Genomic DNA, 16,870 nt, shown 5'->3' on the forward strand with positions numbered 1-16,870 from the left:
CGCTCTTCCCGAGTGGCAGCCATCAGTTCCTACCTTGCAAGAGGCAAGATCGCCTCTTGCAAGCACAGCAGCGCCGGCCAACCACTCTTTCATGGGCCATGGGCTCCTGCCTTGCAAGAGGCAATCTTGCCTCTTGCAAGGCAGGAGTGCTTGGCCCTTGCTTCCCCCCACACCATTTAAAGGGAAGTTTCCCTTTAAATGATGGGGGGAAAGTGAGGGCGTGATGACATCACACAGAGTGACATCATTATGCTGGGGTTGGCCACAACTCCTCCTGGAATGTCCCCTAATCCCCCCGCCGGGGAGAAGATTGGACCTGGCAACCCTAGGCAGGGCCCTTTCCAGAGCTGTTTTTGACCTTTAAGGGAGCACTCATCTTGGCCCATCCACTTGCTACCATGTCACTTGCATGACTCACCCAGGCTCAGCTGCTTGTTGCTTTTCAACAGCAGCTACTCCATGAAAGCTAGTGTATTATACTGTTTAGTGTTTCAGACTAGGATCTGGGAGATCCAGGTTCAAATCACAGCTCTGCCATGGAAGCTCACTGGGTAACCTTGGGCCAGTCACACACTCTCATCACAGGGTTGTTGTGAGGATAAAACAGAGGAGATGAGAATGATGTAAGCCACTTTGAGTCCCTTTTGTAGATAATTGCAGGGTATAAGTGAAGTAAATAAATAATAAACATAGCAGAAGATTGGGGGCAGATAAAAGGTTGGTGGGGGGTGAGTGAGGATATGGGGATTTCCAGGAGGAGGAAATGAGGAAATGGTGTGTGGGTGATATCAGGGAAAGTGAGGTGCCCCCTGCAAGTTCTTCACTGGGCAACTATGTCTGAAGCACCATAGGACTGAGCCTGGCCCATACCCGTAGCTGGAACCATGTAGAGTTTACCCATGGAGAAGCTGCCAAAGGGAAGGAAGGAGGGAAGGCTAAATACAGGGAGACAGATAAAAGTAGGTTGCCTGGTGGGTAGTAATAAAGAGAAGGAAGCAGGAAGAGGGGAGAAGCTATGGGGGCTTTCATGGAAGGAAAAAAGGAAATAGTAGGGAGGAGAAAATGAAATTCTCCCCTCAAGTCATTGCAGGTCCATTATTTAAATATAATTTCAAGCAAAAATGAGCTCATTTCCCCTTCTGGTCTTATTCCACTCCTTTCTAATCTTTCCCCCCCTTTTATCTGTCTGTTTTTGTGTGTCTTCTTTTCCCCCTTCCCCTTAAGTAGCAGAAAGAGATTGGAAAGATGCCAGTTAGGGTTGCCAACGGACTGACATTAGTCTGGCAGGTTTTTGGGTTTTTTTTTACCTCTGCCTGATGATCGAGGGTTTTCATATGGGAGAAGTCAGGTTTTCTTCTGCTCCAGTTCTTTCACTTTCTTTTTTTTAATATATAAATTCTTTTATTTTATTTTATAAGAATCAACTGAAACAATTAACCTAATTATTAGATACATAATAAGCAATTGCATTAAGTGTTATTCAAGCTGGCATATGATAGTCTAAATTTCTTTGGGAGATTAAAAAAAATAGATTTGAACAGTTTTGCAACAGAAAAGGAAAAAAGGTTTACAATAAGATATTTGAAGATCACTTTTGTAACCAGTATATTGAAATGAAATATTTGTGTGTATTTTTAATGAATACTAGAATCTGAATCCTGGTCCAAATGTAATAAAAATGGCTGACATTTCTCCAAGTGCTTTTGCTCCAGCTCTTTTTTCTTCTCTCTCTTGCTACCCTTTATTTTTTTAAAAAATAAAAGTTTATTTTATACATCCACAGCAGGAGAAGTCTCAGAAATTGTGGGTAAGTGTGTGCATGTATGCCAATACACAAAATGGCACAACCATGAATTTTTAAATGTTTTTGTCTACCAGCAGTTACAAACTCTCCTCTACTCTTACAACAGCCAAAGGCTGTGATGAATGTTCCACTTCTGGCTACTTTCCTCTCTTTTTAGCTGCATTTGCCAGGTTCAGTGAGGGATCTGTCTTCTAGAGATCGAGGAAAGCCATATCCACAGCTGCCACTACCACTGCATGCTCCCCAAACCCACCTTGCTGTTTGCTGCTTGTCCCATGACACCCCCATGGCCACCTCCAAAGGTCACTTTCATTTAGGTTGGCAACTAAGTCACATGAAAATTTAAAAGAGAGTTCTGGTATTGGCCTCATGGGGCTCAAAATTACCTTTCAAGTTCTGTTCACCTCCCCATTCCTCACTAGGTGGAACAGCAGCATTTGCCCTCACTGAGTGTAGTCCATCAGTCTGCTTTAGCGCTGGGATGCCTGCTCCCACCTTACTGTTGAAGGCTGGTAGACAAGGAATGAATGAGCAGAGATGGGTGGCAGCAGCACTTTGCAGAGCAACAATCTCCTGTCATGCAGGGAGAGGGAGGCCTGGCCGGTTTGGGGTGGGGTGGGGAGAGCATCTCTCTCTGAGTGTTCTGTGTGAGAGTCTGTACATCAATAATGCGTGAATGCCCATGTTTGGTTTAATTGTTTCTATGACCATATATAATATGTATTTCTGTGGTTTGGTTCCCTGAGTTAGTTGCGATGTATGCACTTTTACTTATTGCTTTGCACTAAGTACATCATTGTCAGGACAGTGGTAGGCTGGTAGCACGTAGGAATAATATTGCTTGATGACAGAGTAAGCATATGCAGCCACTGTATATCTTAGATGAACAGTGTTCTTTATAAGTCCTTACTGAAGTACCATAAGCTGTATTTCAAGCACTGGTAACCCTAATGCTCATTCTTTATGGCACTTTCTTCCTGCATCTCACAAGCAGTGGTCAAGCACACACACACACAAGCTACATGTGCTCTGGAATGAATAAGTTGTAGGGCTGCCAGACCTCCTGGTTTAGCGGGGGTTGCCCGATTTGGAGGGGCTCCTTCCCGCCCACCCATCAGCTGATGGGCGGGGGGAAGCCCTGCCCCCAAGAGCAACCCGTGGCCTCCTCCCCACCTCTCCACGGCAGCATTTAAAGGAAGCCTTTAAACACTGCTGGGGAGAGGCAGAGGCCGCCAGCTCCTGCCTTGCAAGAAGAGAGTTTCCCTTTTGCAGGGCAGGAGTGCCCGGCGCCATCTCTCTTCAAGGGGGTGCTACCGGCTCCTGCCTTGCAAGAGGAGAGATCCCCTCTTGCAGGGCAGAGTGCCCAGCGCCCGCTCTTTTCAAGTGGGTGCTGCTGGCTCCTGTCTTGCAAGAAGAGAGTTCCCCTCTTTCAGGGCAGGAGCACCCAGCACCCGCTGTTTTCACACGGGTGCTGCCAGCTCCTGCCTTGCAAGAGGAGAGTTCCCGTCTTGCAAGGCAGGTGCACTTGGCTCTCGCTTCCCCCCCCTTTAAAGGGAAGGTTCCCTTTAAATGGTTGGGAAAAGGCAGGGGCAGGGGCGAGCTGCATCCAGGGTGTGATGGCGTCACTCTGTGTGACATAATCACATCAGGGATAGCCACGCCCCCTCTTGAAAAGCCCCCTAATCGCCCCACTGGGGAGAAAATTGGACCTAGCAACCCTAGTAAGTTGCCCCCTAAACAACACTTCTGAATAATAGTTTCTGGTGGGTAGCCATGTTGGTCTGAAGCAATAGAACAAAGTTTGGGTCCAGTGGCACCTGTAAGACCAACAAAGTTTAATTCCGGGTGTGGTGAAACGGGGACCTGCCCTCAGCCCTGGGAGACTGAGCAGCCATTCTGTGGCTCACAAGCCCCTGTTTTTGCCTTCCCACCTTTTCTTGGTGGGGCTATTTCCCTTCGTTACACGCTGCCACCATTCATTGAATTGACACCACCTTCCTAGAGAGACAGTGAGACCCCTCTGGCTGATTCCCCAACCTTTGGAAGTCGGTAGCACACTTTGGGTGCCTCCTGGAGAGTTGGCAACACCTTCGATTTGGGCCCGTTTGAGTTTCCTAGCCTCCCTTTGCCCCTGGTAACGTGCTGAGCGGGGAGGACTAGGTGGTCAAGGCACACCAGGTCTTATTTAACTAAAAAAAAGTTTATTTTAACTATGTACAAGTTAAGCGCAGAAAATAAACACAAGCACATTAACACAACCTGGGCAGAAAATAAATACGATTTAAAACACCATTCCTCTGTCCCCTACACAACCTCTTTCTTTGGAGGTTGTGGGCCTCAGGATGGGTTTTGCTTTCCCCCTCCTGTTGTTGGGGAGAAACCCCCAGCCCTCCACCGGAGTGGTCACTTGTACTGTTGCCCTCCTGGCTGTCCAGCACGGTTTATAGTGGCCTGGATGCCCTGGAGTTTGAGGCAACAGGAGCCCCCACCTGTCTACTCCCTTGAAGCTGCCATCCACGCTGAGCCAAAGGTTGAAGACCAGGCTGAAGACTGAACTCCCCCCTCAGGAGCCAAAGCCTTTATCTCCCTGGCTCCGCCCCTGGGGTGTGTCCAAATTTTCCCGCTTTTTCCCCCTAGCGTATTTGGGAAATGTAGGCTCTTCGGCTTTGAAACGGAGATGAGCACTGCAACCCTAGAGTCGGATTCGATTGGCTTTCGAGCAAGGGAACCTTTACCTTTACCTATACCCTTTACACCGGAGGTACTCCTATTAAACATCCTACCAAAAGACTCTAACAAAGAGACACCCACGAAGCAAGAATATATAAATAAAGTTCTAGAAGCAACTGAAATGGACAAACTGACTTTATTGATGAAAGGTCTCTCCGACTCTACATTTCAGAATACATGGTCTCGATTTTATAACTGGTATAATAATCATATGTAGGCAGATATAATTGAAAGACGACCTACAAGAAAAAGAATACCTATCTAATCCAAATAGAGAGAACTGTAATGAGATATACTCACTCATTATAAAAATAGTGAATATTTTTTATTATTAAGCATAGCCAATGTATTACTTATAAGAATTTATTACCCCCATCAATGTTGTGTGTATGTGGGTGCTTTAATGTTTGTATGTTAAGTTTGTACTGTATTGTGTTGTATTTAAAATTTAATAAAATTCCGCCCTTTGGGGCTGTTTAAAAAAAAAAGATTTGGGCTGTGGTTTGCCCTTTCAACTCACTCAACATTAACATATAAAAAGAATAATAAACAGTAAAACAGTACTCTGATCAACATTAAATAGAACACAACGTCAGGTTAATGCATTGCAGGTCCTCCAGGGTCAAAACTCTTCTCTAATGTCTCATCATCAGTAGTAGCAAGGCTTTTGCTGGGAGTAAGTTCTAAATTGGGTCTGAACCCCGCCATTGAGTTCAGAGGTTTTGGACATTCTGCTTTTGTGCTGGCTTCAGATGGATGCCTGGCTAGTATCTCCTGTAATCTATACAGTGCTCCTTGTCTCAAAGAGTCTGAACTGAGCCTCTGAAGTTCATGAAAAAGCTCTATTAGGACATGAGGGCGAGCTTTGTTTTGAGATATCAATGTAGCTACTTCAGAATAAATGGTGTTTTTCAAAGCTTCAGACACAGAAAGATCACTGCCTGTTTCTGGCTTGAATGTTTCCATCACAGCAGTAGGATTCACGGAATCTGGCATGCTACTAAAGCTCTCCAGAGAGTCCTCACCAAACTCTCCTCTCCTGCTGGTGTCAGGTTGACTTCTGTGATTAACACTAATGGAATGTTGTACTGGCACTGCAAACTCAGTACCGAGGAACAACTGGCTCTCCTTTCCTCCACTTCGATGGTCATTCACCCAAGTCAGCCTACTGTTCTCTGCTTCCTCTTCAGGTGGCTTCACAACTCTTGGCTTTTCTGCTCCAGCTTTGGAACTAAAGAGCTTTGGAAATGCCATCTCTTCAGTTTTCCCAGTAGTGTTAGGTTCCAGTTGCTGATGCTGTTGTTCACTGGTTTGAGCTGCATAGTTGCGTGGAAAGTCATCCAAACTAGATGAAATCATGGAATCAACGTTGATACAGACTTCTTCCGTGCTGGCGTCCTCTTCTTGATCCTTCTGGAATGCAGTCAGAGTCACTGGAGGAGACTCTACCACCATCGGCTCTGCAACAGGGTCTGGAGAAGTTGCCTGGGTGTGCTCACCTTGCCGCTGCTTCTCAGACCGATGACAGGTTAACATCCCTATGCAGACATCAGTTTGCCAGCAAGGTTCCTCAGGAACATATTTAAAATCATTTAACAACTGCTGGTAGACATCGATTTGCTGACTGGGTTGCTCAGAAATATCTTCAAAGTCCTTTAAGAGCTGCAGGTAGACATCTTCCTTTGGATTGGCCTCCTTTTCTGCCATCTCAGGTTCATGGACTCTGGGTTCCACAATCATCTGCTCTGCTAAATCTTCCCCACAAACATGGCTACCGGGGTATAATCGTGAACGGCTACCTTCCACGATCCACTCCAGCCTTCATACTCGATAGGTATCCTGGCCACCGGGAGGGCAATCCTTTTGGCATCCTGCAGGCGCCGCACCCATCTTTCTTCACCCGGGATGAGGTATTTAGGATCCACAAGAAAGCGGTGGACAGTGGTCAACAGGGAGCCGGTGTCTTGCCAGGCTGCAACACTATGCCCGTCCACATTGACTTCCATATGATGGCGCCGAGGAATCCATTCTGAATTGAACTCAGGGGAGTGGGATGGGGGTCCACTGTTATTATGTGGTATGAGGGGATACTTGCCTTAGGGCACTGCTTTATAAGGTGTCCCAACTCGTTGCACGAAAAACACCTTGGTGCTTTCCTCTCTGCTGTTGGTGACTTCACCTCAGCACTCAAGGATACAGGTTTTTGCTCCTGAGATGGCTGTCCTTTACTTCCATCTGTTTTCTGGGTTGGGGAGGGGACTTAGGGAACTCCCTCTTATGCCAGTCCAGATTAGTGCAGTACCTCTGCCCTCCGTAGGCTTCAGCCAGTCACTCCGCCCATTGTCCTGCTTCTTGAAGGGTAGAAGGGCTCTTGTCCACCAGGGGACACCTAATGTACTCAGGAAGAAGAGTCTGGAACTGGTCAATGCACATCAGGGCCTTGACATCAGCCAGGGTCTTGGGATCAGCAACCTCCACCCACAAGTCATAGGCTTTTCCCAGTCTGTGTATTAACTGTGGGTAGGACTCTTTCCCTTCAAGTCTGACCTCTCTGAAGCGCTTCTGGGCCCCTTCCTTGGTGAACCCCACCCTCTCTTGCACTCTCTGCTTAAACAGCTTGTATTCTGTTCTTTCTTCACCCTCCTTCATCTGCCCAGACACTGAGCCAGGACACCACTCAACTGCGGTCGCAGCTTTTCCATGTACAACTCTGAGGGGACCTCGTAATCAATACCAGGGGTCTTTTTATAGAAAAAGAGCTGCCGGAGCTCATTAGCATAACTCATTAGCATATGCCACACCCCCTGACATCACCGGAAGTGGCTCTCTTTCGGGGCCTCCGGGCCTCCCACGAGCGGCAGCGCTCCCACGTGGCTCGGGAGACCCGGGGACGAGGCTCTCCGGGCCTCCCTTGAGCTGCAGCGCTCATTCCTGCCCAGGTCATGCCCTCTAACCTAGATGCATTCCCATCCCTAATCCGTGCAAAAAAAATTAAATTAAATTAAAAAATCCAAAGGTGTCCGTGCCCCTGCAAAGGTGTGCGCCATCTGCACATGCTCAGAGGCACCGTTCCAAGCTCGAGTCCTGGGGTCTGAAAAACAAATTCTAAAATCTTCCAGCATTCCAGGAACTCGCGGTTAAATCTACAAGTGTCAGATTCTACCGGCGAGTTATTTTAGCCGGGCTCAGAGAAACCGGATGCCAACATTTCAAGCAACGTGAAAAAGAACAGACGCAGGTGCTGGGATTCCAACACGAGGCGAAGAGGAGGTGCGGCTCTGGGGATCTGAAGCTTAGCCTGCAGTTTGCGCACCGCGCATCTCAGGAGAGAAACAGACCGAAGCGCTCGGTTTATCCAAGGGCGGCATAGAACCTCTCAGGGAGCGCATTACAGATCCTGAGAGCAGGAGGGGAAGCTGAAAGGAAGGGCCCCGGGGCCAGCCGGAATGACCGATCCGGAGCCTGCGCCCGATCCAGAGCAGAGGAACGCAGAGCTGGCTGGAGGGATGGAGCTAGTCCCACCCAGGGGACCGCAAGCATCGCCTGGCCAGAGCCTGCCACCGCTTGGGAGCGTCCCCCACATGATGCCCATGGCCCACCACGGCAATCCCAACGACGCGGCCCGGATTGAGACCCACCTCTTCTGCTGCAGCAGGTTGATCTCGTCCACCTTCCTCTGCCACGACTTCTCACCCTGCAGCCGGCACAGGAGAGCCGTGAACAGTCTGCGCAGCCAGCCACGCTCACCGGGCAGCAGCATCCCCATCGCTGGGCGGGAGCTCAGTGGCAGCGGTGGCACATCCCCACCGGGGGTCCCCTGGGTGCTGCTGGCGGTGGGAGGCGGAGGTGCCAGCGGTGGGGAAGCGCTCCGTTCCGACAGCACCACATGCGGGGGATGGCGATTGCAACATCTGGCTGGGGAGCGAGGCCGGAGCCTGGCGGAGTCCCACTACTCAACACATTTCACTCTCCGGGTCTCCACTAGGCGCAGTGCTCCCGTGCGGCTCAGGGGATCTGGGCGGGCTCTCCGGGCCTCCCCCAAGCCGCAGCACTCCCGCGCAGGCTCAAGAGACCCGGGGGCGGGGCTCTCCGGGCCTCCCCTGAGCCGAGCGCTCCCGCGTGAGCTCAGGGGACCCGGGGGCAGGGCTCTCCGGGCCTCTCCCAAGCCGCAGTGCTCCCGTGTGAGCTTGGGGGACCCGGGGCGGGGCTCTATGGGCCTTCCCCGAGCCACAGCTCTCTTGCGCGAGCTCAGGGGACCTGGGGGTGAGGCTTGCCGCCAGGCGGGCTACCTGAGCAGCGCTCCGGAGGGCTCCGGCCCGAAAAGACCCCTAATCAATACAGACTTGTTCAAAATTCTGCAGGAAGGCCTTAATGTCTTCCCCCTTCCTTGAACCAGGGGTACTTCCAACAGTCCTCTCTCACCATGGCATCTGTAGGAGGTTGGCCCTTTTCTAGCTTAGCCATCTCAAGCTCATGTGCCAGCCTCATTTTCTCTTTTTCCAGCTCCATCTTAGCTGCAGACTCCTCATTCTGCCTTTCCATCTCCAGCCTAGCTGCAGTCTCTCTCTCCTCTTTCTGCAGTCGTGCTGCAGTCTCCTCTTTCTCTTTCTGCAGCTTGCTTTCTCTAACTCAAGCTCTGCCTGCTTAAGTTACAGCTGGAGACATAAGGTCTCTTCACTCAGGGATACCATTGCTTTCTCTGATGTGTCCTCCATTGACATGAGACCTGCAGCCCCTATACAGGTCTTGCATCTGGCAACAGGTGTCCTCTGATTTTTCTTTCCCAGATTGGAGGAACATGCACTATCTAACTCTATCTGCCTCACTATCCAGTTGACCCGACAGCTAGAATGTAAAGAAAACCTTTTCACCACACCTTACCAGACCCTTACCTTGTCTTGAAAGTACCTTCAAACAATGGGGCTTCCTTAAGCCCAAAAGCAAAACAAAAAATAAATTAAAAAATCCCCTCTCTGCCAAGGCCAAATGGTGCTCTGCCTCACCAGGGTCCAAAATGAGTTCATCCCACCGCTACAGCCACCATATCACGGCTCAGGTGGGGTGTCACCTGATGCTGCCACCACTCTGGATTTAGGTTCCCTTGAGAAGACCCAGATCACCCTCCCAAGACCTTCTGACTTCCCTTTAGGCCGAATAACAGGCGTGAGGACCAGGCAGAGTGAAACAAGGAAAAGGTTTATTTCATAGGAGGTCAAACTAGGGCTCCCAAATCTCGCCAAATCTTGGCGGGGGATCCGCATGTCTTTGCAGAATCTGTGCCACCGGGACAACGAGACGTGTTGCACCGCCGTCGCCAGGACATGATGTTTGGAGCCCTGTTGTCAGAGAGACGCGTAGCGTCATGTCCTGGCGATGGCGGTGCAACATGTCTCGCCATCCCCGTGGCACGGATTCTGCAAAGACACACGATCCCCCGCCGTGACTTGGCAACCCTAGGTCAAACAACAAGGTGCAGAATAATAACAGTAAGTAGGTGAAAAGAAAAGAAATCAAATGCCCTAACGCGTCTAAATATATACTGTCCCTAGCTCACTATTCCATGTGACACTAGACTACTCACCCTTCCCTCAGGATGAGGGTCTCTTCCTGCAGCAGCCTTCCTTCTGGCTCTGTCCTCTGGAAGAAAGAACAGCTTCTGCTCTGGCACCAGCCCTTTTGTCCCCCAGTCCTCTTCTTCCCTATTGGTCAAATTTGGTTCCAAAACCTCTCAGGGGCTCCTGGGCGTTGTAGGCCCAGCCTCACCTACTGCTAGCCAGGCTCCCTGGGCCTAGTAGGCCTCTGGTGGCACAGCCCAGATCATGACAGTATCAAACTTCATTTATTGTAAACTGCTTTGAGTTTATGTGAGAAAAGGCAGAATAAAAATAAAATTAAAGCTTGAGTTCCCAGGACTCATGAGCTGTAAGTGCCCATTCATGTCCCAAAGCACATTTCTATCTAAATTTTAAGTATGTCTTATTAGGCCCTGTAGATAACACATCTGCTCTTCTGCTCTGGTTTGTACACAGTATGTCATTTGAGGGATGCCTCATAGTTCTGTGAGTTTTGGCTTGTTTTGTTCTCATTGGCAGGCATTTATTATACACGAAATCATAATCAAGCTTATAATCTTCTATAGTCCAGAAAACAAAGAGTTTAAATTGTTCTGCTTGTGTTAAAGGTATTCCAGTTATTGCTATATCCACTGCATTTGAACTTCAGTTTATCAAACCAACCATGTTACTGATTAGTTGTGGTTTTTTTTAAATGACTTTGGGTCTACAGCACCAAGCCACAGAGTAGTCTGAAATGTTACTTTTTCTGTCAATATTACCATCTTTGCTATCTTAATTGTACTTAGAAGCAAACAGTCAGTCAGAGTTGCTTGATCACCCCTCAATTTAGAAAACAATTACAAATACCACCATCAAACCAAGTGCTTAGTTTCCCCCCAAAAAACATTCAAAAATTGATTTTAAAAAATGCTCACACATGCTCATTTCCACCACATTTCCTTTGTCCCCATCCCCCATCTTTCATCTTGGGGGGGGGGGAATCAGTTCAGAAATAAAAGATGAGTTTAAATCCGGGTGAAAGATTGTGTCTGTGTTTAACCTTGCCCATTTAACCTGCCTGGCTCAATGTTTATAGGGTCCTGATCAGAAATACTCTAATATGACTGCATGTTTAAGTACTCATTTCCCTAGTGCATGATCTGACCATGATGATTGCCTTGGGGCATATGTAATCCAAGCAAGCTAGTAACTGTAAGTAAGCAGCACTTGCCCAGCCAGTTGCCATGCTGAATGCTGCCACCATGTAGACACAGAAGTACTCTAAAAGCTATTCATTTTGAACTGTTAGCAAATTGCTGAGATGATCAAATTAAGTGTTCCAAGTCTAGCCAAAATAGGCATGGTGAACAAGGTACGTGTGAATGTCAGTCACCTTCTTTATGAAAACTGAAGCATACCTGCAGCGAGTTGCTATTGCACTGAAATTCTACACATTCTGAACGTGCATCTTTGCATTGTTAGAGAAATACATCTGCAAATTCATGATTTGTGACATTAGGAAGGTACTATGAATTTCCTTGTATATTGGCTGGCACAAATACAGACTTAGGGCTGAGCTGGACTGAGAGCTGTCAGTATAGCTCCATATTGTGTGTAAGCTTGTGTGAATAAGCCAAACCCATTTGTTATGTGCAATTTCAGCTTTCTGAGGGTGGGGGTATGATTGTAAAGTGAGTTTTAAGATGATCCTTGGGCACATGAAACTAGCTCACAGTTGTTTCGGTAATGGTGTTCTTGACCACTAATGTAAAATCATGTTGGCAAGAACACCTCCCCAGGTCGTGTCATGCATTTGGGCAAGAACTATTTGGGCAATAGGTCAGTCGTCTCTTGCTGGCAGAGATTCTGTGGGATTTGGAGATGCTTAGGTGTTGGTTCCCGACACTGTGCTGGTCTGGTCCAATATGTTGCCCAGGTGGGGTTTGGGGGGTTGAAGAAAAACTGGCACTGGCCAAACAACATCATAGGCAGGTCAGTGGTCTCTGGGGGCAGTAGGGTGATGCCACACCCCGGGATCAAGTTCTTGTTGCTGCATCTTTTCAGGCCCGATGGAGTTCACCTTCTGCTGCTAGGATGGACATTTTCTAGTCAATCTGCAGGTTGGTTTGCATGACCGGTTGGCGTGCAGATGGTGGGAGGGGAGGCAGGGACAGCATGGGTCGTTGAGGGGATTTAGAGTTGGCAAGCACCCAAAGATACCAGTGATAGGGGTGGTCCCTAAAACTGGTTGCCTATCGTTTTGGCAGTCTGGGTGGCTCACTGGGGGCCCCTTTGAGGGGGACATACAATGAGCCCTAAGGCTTAGCAGTTGTGGGTGGGACTTTGCTTATCCATCCCCTCGACATATTTGTGTGCTGACCATGAGGAGAATGGTTAGAAAGGATCCCAGACCTGGATCTGAGCTGGGATGGTTTTGCTCTGTTAGAAAGCATTTGCCTTGCAAGCCCAATGCAACCTATGTTTTAACGTGTTAACTAAGATGTGCAGATCAGCCTTTGTGTAAATAAAATTCCCAGTTTAACACATAACTTGTGTCATGTTTCATTCGAGGAGTGGTTTGGCAACTAAAAGCATGTGCTCTGTATCAGAAAGTTCATTTTGATGACATGTAATTGCATGTAAGTTCCATAAGAATCTGTTTTTTCTTCATCAACATGGTGAGTGGGTACATTATCTATCTATTTATTTAGAGAATTATTATAATAATTAAAATGCATTTTTAAGCTTTATAAGTACCTTTTAATAGTTTAATAGGTGTATGTTATCATAAACTTCCCTGAAGTAAAGCCTAGGATAGAAATAATTAGGGATTCTTGAGATTTATACTTTTAGAAACTCATTGGTGAGTTTTGTGTGCCAAATCTGTGCTTTTGCTCTCAGTTCCTGTTTTTAGTATACTGAGTCACATGTACAAAAATGTGACTATCTAGAAGGGATAGTCCTACCATTTATTTCAAGGTGTAGTTTTGGCTGAAAAGAATGGAAGAAGCGGCAGAAATTGATTTTTTTCCTTAGATTGTTCTGTTTTAGAACTATCTGGGTAGCCTGTATTATATTCCAACCGTGTTGAAAATCAACCAAGATCTGTGTGTATTAGGCTAATATGTAGCATATTATGCCACACTGTAAAGTTTACTCTGTAGTAGTAATCCCCTGCTGAATTACCTTTTGCTTTTTGTGAACTCGAGACAAAGTAACACGATTAACCTGACAATTTTAATGCTTCAGTGTACTTTTCTGCTTCAAATATCTTGCTTTTGTTAAACCCTACTGTACGCAAACATACAATGGAAATTAAATACCTGTAAAACTGTTGTTTGCACTTTTACCCAGTCTTTAAAAGACAATCATTTCCAGAAAGTTGGCAATTGTAGCCATACTGATGATAAAATTGATTCCAGTTACAGTCCATCTTTGTTTGGACAGGAAATACCAGTAGTGTTTGAAAAATGGATTATTAAGGACTTTAGTTCACCGAAGGTGGCTCATATGTTCTGTTTGCTAACACAGCACCTTCCTGGGGAAAACTAGCTTTTCTCTAGCCCAGATTATTTTTTGTACAAATCTTTGGAACAGGAAATAAAAAACAGCTAATGGCTCATGGGCCATGTGGAACTAGTTTAAGAAAAGCTGAACCATTATGCTTCTGGCTGCCTCCTCTTTCCTATGCTGTTTTGTCTATGATAGCCTCAGAATATGTCAACAGGTTTCCTTTAAACTCTGAAGGGAAGCATGTAGTGGGACAGAAGAGAATGTAGTGGCCCTTTCCTTTTAAAAGAGTTGATTTAGAACAGATGTGCATTCAAGAAGGTACAAGTTTGTCTTGTTAAAAATATTTGTGAAGAAAAATAGCTTCAAGATCTCCCAAATAAATCCCTATTGAGCTGTAGAGATATAAGAAAGGGTATTGTTTTTGTTATCCTGATAGCATTCCTTCCACACAAGATTTGATGATGAATCAAGATACACTTAGATCTGGAAATCAAAACTAAAGATGCATAAGTGGGAACAGAAAGCAGTTGATACTTGATGTTGGATTATTGTTTACTTAGTAATTATCCTAACAATAGGTTCACAGTCCTTTAGTTAAATGGTCAGATTCTCTGGAAAGATTGTAACAGCGACAACATAAATAAGAACCTCTGTATCCTAGGGGTTTACAACTATAGTGCTGTAGACCACCTCTACTGTATATAGCACATCTGAATTCTTTCTTTTCCTGAATGCAATAAACATCAAGGAAATGTCATAGTTTTGGTGTATATACATTGAGGAATGTGATCCAAGTAGCAGGATCATTAATAACATCTTTTGTTTGATGAGGATTTTCACAAAGAAAAATATTTCTAACTTAATGGGTAATCTAGGAAAACAATGCAACTGTCATTCCTCAAAACGTATGTTTTTTAAATGTATACTGAATCATTACAAAAAGTTCAACCATACATAGCTAACCTTTGATGGCTGATTTATAGCTAGTTTGTCTTTGTGGCTAAATTCTTTCATTGTCTTTAGAGCAATTTTTTAATCTCTGCTATTATTGTGAGAGAACACTTGGGTGATTAAATGTTGTATGATGATTCACTTCTTGGTTTGGACAGAAAAGTAATGTAAAAATTTGCCAATGTTATTTTTAACTAATGAGATATTAAGTATTAGCAAAGAAATTAAGAAATATTGACACTTCTAATAAATTGATTTCATACCACGACTAATTCAGCGTCATTTGTGTTTATGTCTCCATAATATTTTTTTTTTAAAGTTTTGATCAGATTTACCCTTGAGGTAGATTTTAAGGAAAAACTAATGGTATAGGAAAGAGGTGATGGAAGAGAGGGATGGCATTTCCATTGTTTAAAAAAAAAACCTTCAAAGCCACTCATTAGTACTTACCTTTTAATATTGAATACATTTCATTGGAATGATAATACCACAAGAATGGCATTTTAAAATAAATTACACTTCATGTTTTCCATAATTTAAAAATGAGTGCCAGTCCATTACAAAACTGTGGGAGAAAGTAGAGAAACCTTGTTAAAACCATTCTAAACCCAACCCAGATTGTGGCTTGTTTCTTAAGGATTATACTTCCAAAGAAGCTTTTATCATTTTGAAATGCAGATATATTCTTGCCAATACAGAAAGTACATTTCAGAAATGTGAGATAGTAATAGACTGATTATTATCTCTTACCAAAAATGCACAGGATATGAAATTGGCATCCCTAACACATAATAATAAAGCAGGTTACTGAATTATTGGAACTTATATTTAAGAAACTGATCCAGTGACAGATGAAGCTGCTCACTATGGTGTATTGTTTTTATATATCCATCATGCACAAAGTTCAAAGTACGGGGAAATAAATGATTCCTCAATATGTAGTCAACATTTTTTTTCAGTTCACTTTCATGATGACCTCCATGTGTTTCTAGGGAAAACTATAATAATTCCAGTATTAGCAACAAACTTGCCTGTGATTGCTGATTTTACCTCCTTCTCCTAATCCTTAGGACAGCGAAAAGAAAGGATTTATGAATAAGCTGTATGCCATCCAGGAAGTGTGTGTCAGTGTCCAGAACATCCTTGATGAAGTAGCTTCCTTTGGAGAAAGGATAAAGAAGTGAGTGTGAACATATGGGTGCTCAGTTGTTCAGAAGCGGTTCACATGTGTTTGTGCTTCCCCCCTCCCCAAAGTCAAATTACAAAATGTTACATACCTTGGGCAGAGGACAAAATATATTACTAAATATCTTTGTTTTTACTTTGGCTGTTGCTGATATGCAAGTACTATTGTTTTAATCAGGATGTTGGAAAAAATATGGGACCCAGAAAAGAAACAATATATCTTTGAAGGAGGAAGTATGGCCAGGTGGAAGTTCAGGCATCAAACACTCCTTAGTGTCAGACCTAGGTTCAAATCCCTACTTGTGCCATGGAAGCTCGCTGGGTGATGTTGGGCCACTCACACTCTCTTAGCTTAACCTACCTCACAGGGTTGTTGTGAGAATAAAATGGAGGAGAGGAGACGGATGTAAGCCACTTTGAGTACCCCTTGGGAAGAAAGGCAGGATATAAATGAATTAAATACATACATACATACATACATACATACATACATACATACATACATTTTAACTGAGAGCCCCTACGTCCAATCAAACTGCTCTAGTTGAGCTTTCTTGCCCTAGTATAGCAGGTCATCCATATCTTCCTATTAAATGTTATAAATGATTTTACAATACATTAGATGTTGATATGGAGTGAAAGGATTATCTTCTTTTTTTATATAAAGATTTTTATTTTTCAGAAAAAATAAAGAGACAGAGAATAACATATACAGGAAAGAAAAGTCAACAAACAATAAGCCTGAAGTCCGTACTCATTACTTTCATTTACATTTGTCTAAATGGAATCTATACTGTATACACATGTTTCATTTTTAAGTTCTCATGTTGAGAGCTTATAACCTATTTTTAAAGTTTCTTAAGATAGTCCTCCAACCGTTTACAAACTCTTGCCCAATTCTTTTCAAAGATTTCTTCTTGCTTTTCTTGTAGTTGTAAAGTCAGTTTATCCATTTCTGCTGTTTCCAATAATTTGTAGATTGTTTCTTCTTTTGATGGGACTTCTCCTTCTTCCAATATTTTGCATATAAAATTCTAGACATAGTTATTACATGCATGAGTATATATGTATCTGGTTTCTTAAATGTCTCTGGTACTATATTTAATAAAAACAGTTCTGGTACAAATGGTAC

General features: G+C 44.8%; 1 protein-coding gene across 1 annotated transcript in view; it reads left to right on the plus strand.

Moving 5' to 3' along the window:
• Nucleotides 1-16,870, plus strand: part of MCTP1 (multiple C2 domains, transmembrane 1) — a 283,789-nt gene that overhangs the window by 254,446 nt on the left and 12,473 nt on the right. Inside the window, exon 17 of the mRNA XM_015427721.1 lies at nt 15,624-15,733. Coding sequence (XP_015283207.1) covers nt 15,624-15,733 — 110 coding nt within the window. The remainder of the gene's footprint in view (nt 1-15,623; nt 15,734-16,870) is intronic.

This window comes from Gekko japonicus, unplaced genomic scaffold (genome assembly GCF_001447785.1).
Source record: "Gekko japonicus isolate JY-2015 unplaced genomic scaffold, Gekko_japonicus_V1.1 scaffold363, whole genome shotgun sequence".
Classification (NCBI taxonomy): domain Eukaryota; kingdom Metazoa; phylum Chordata; class Lepidosauria; order Squamata; family Gekkonidae; genus Gekko; species Gekko japonicus.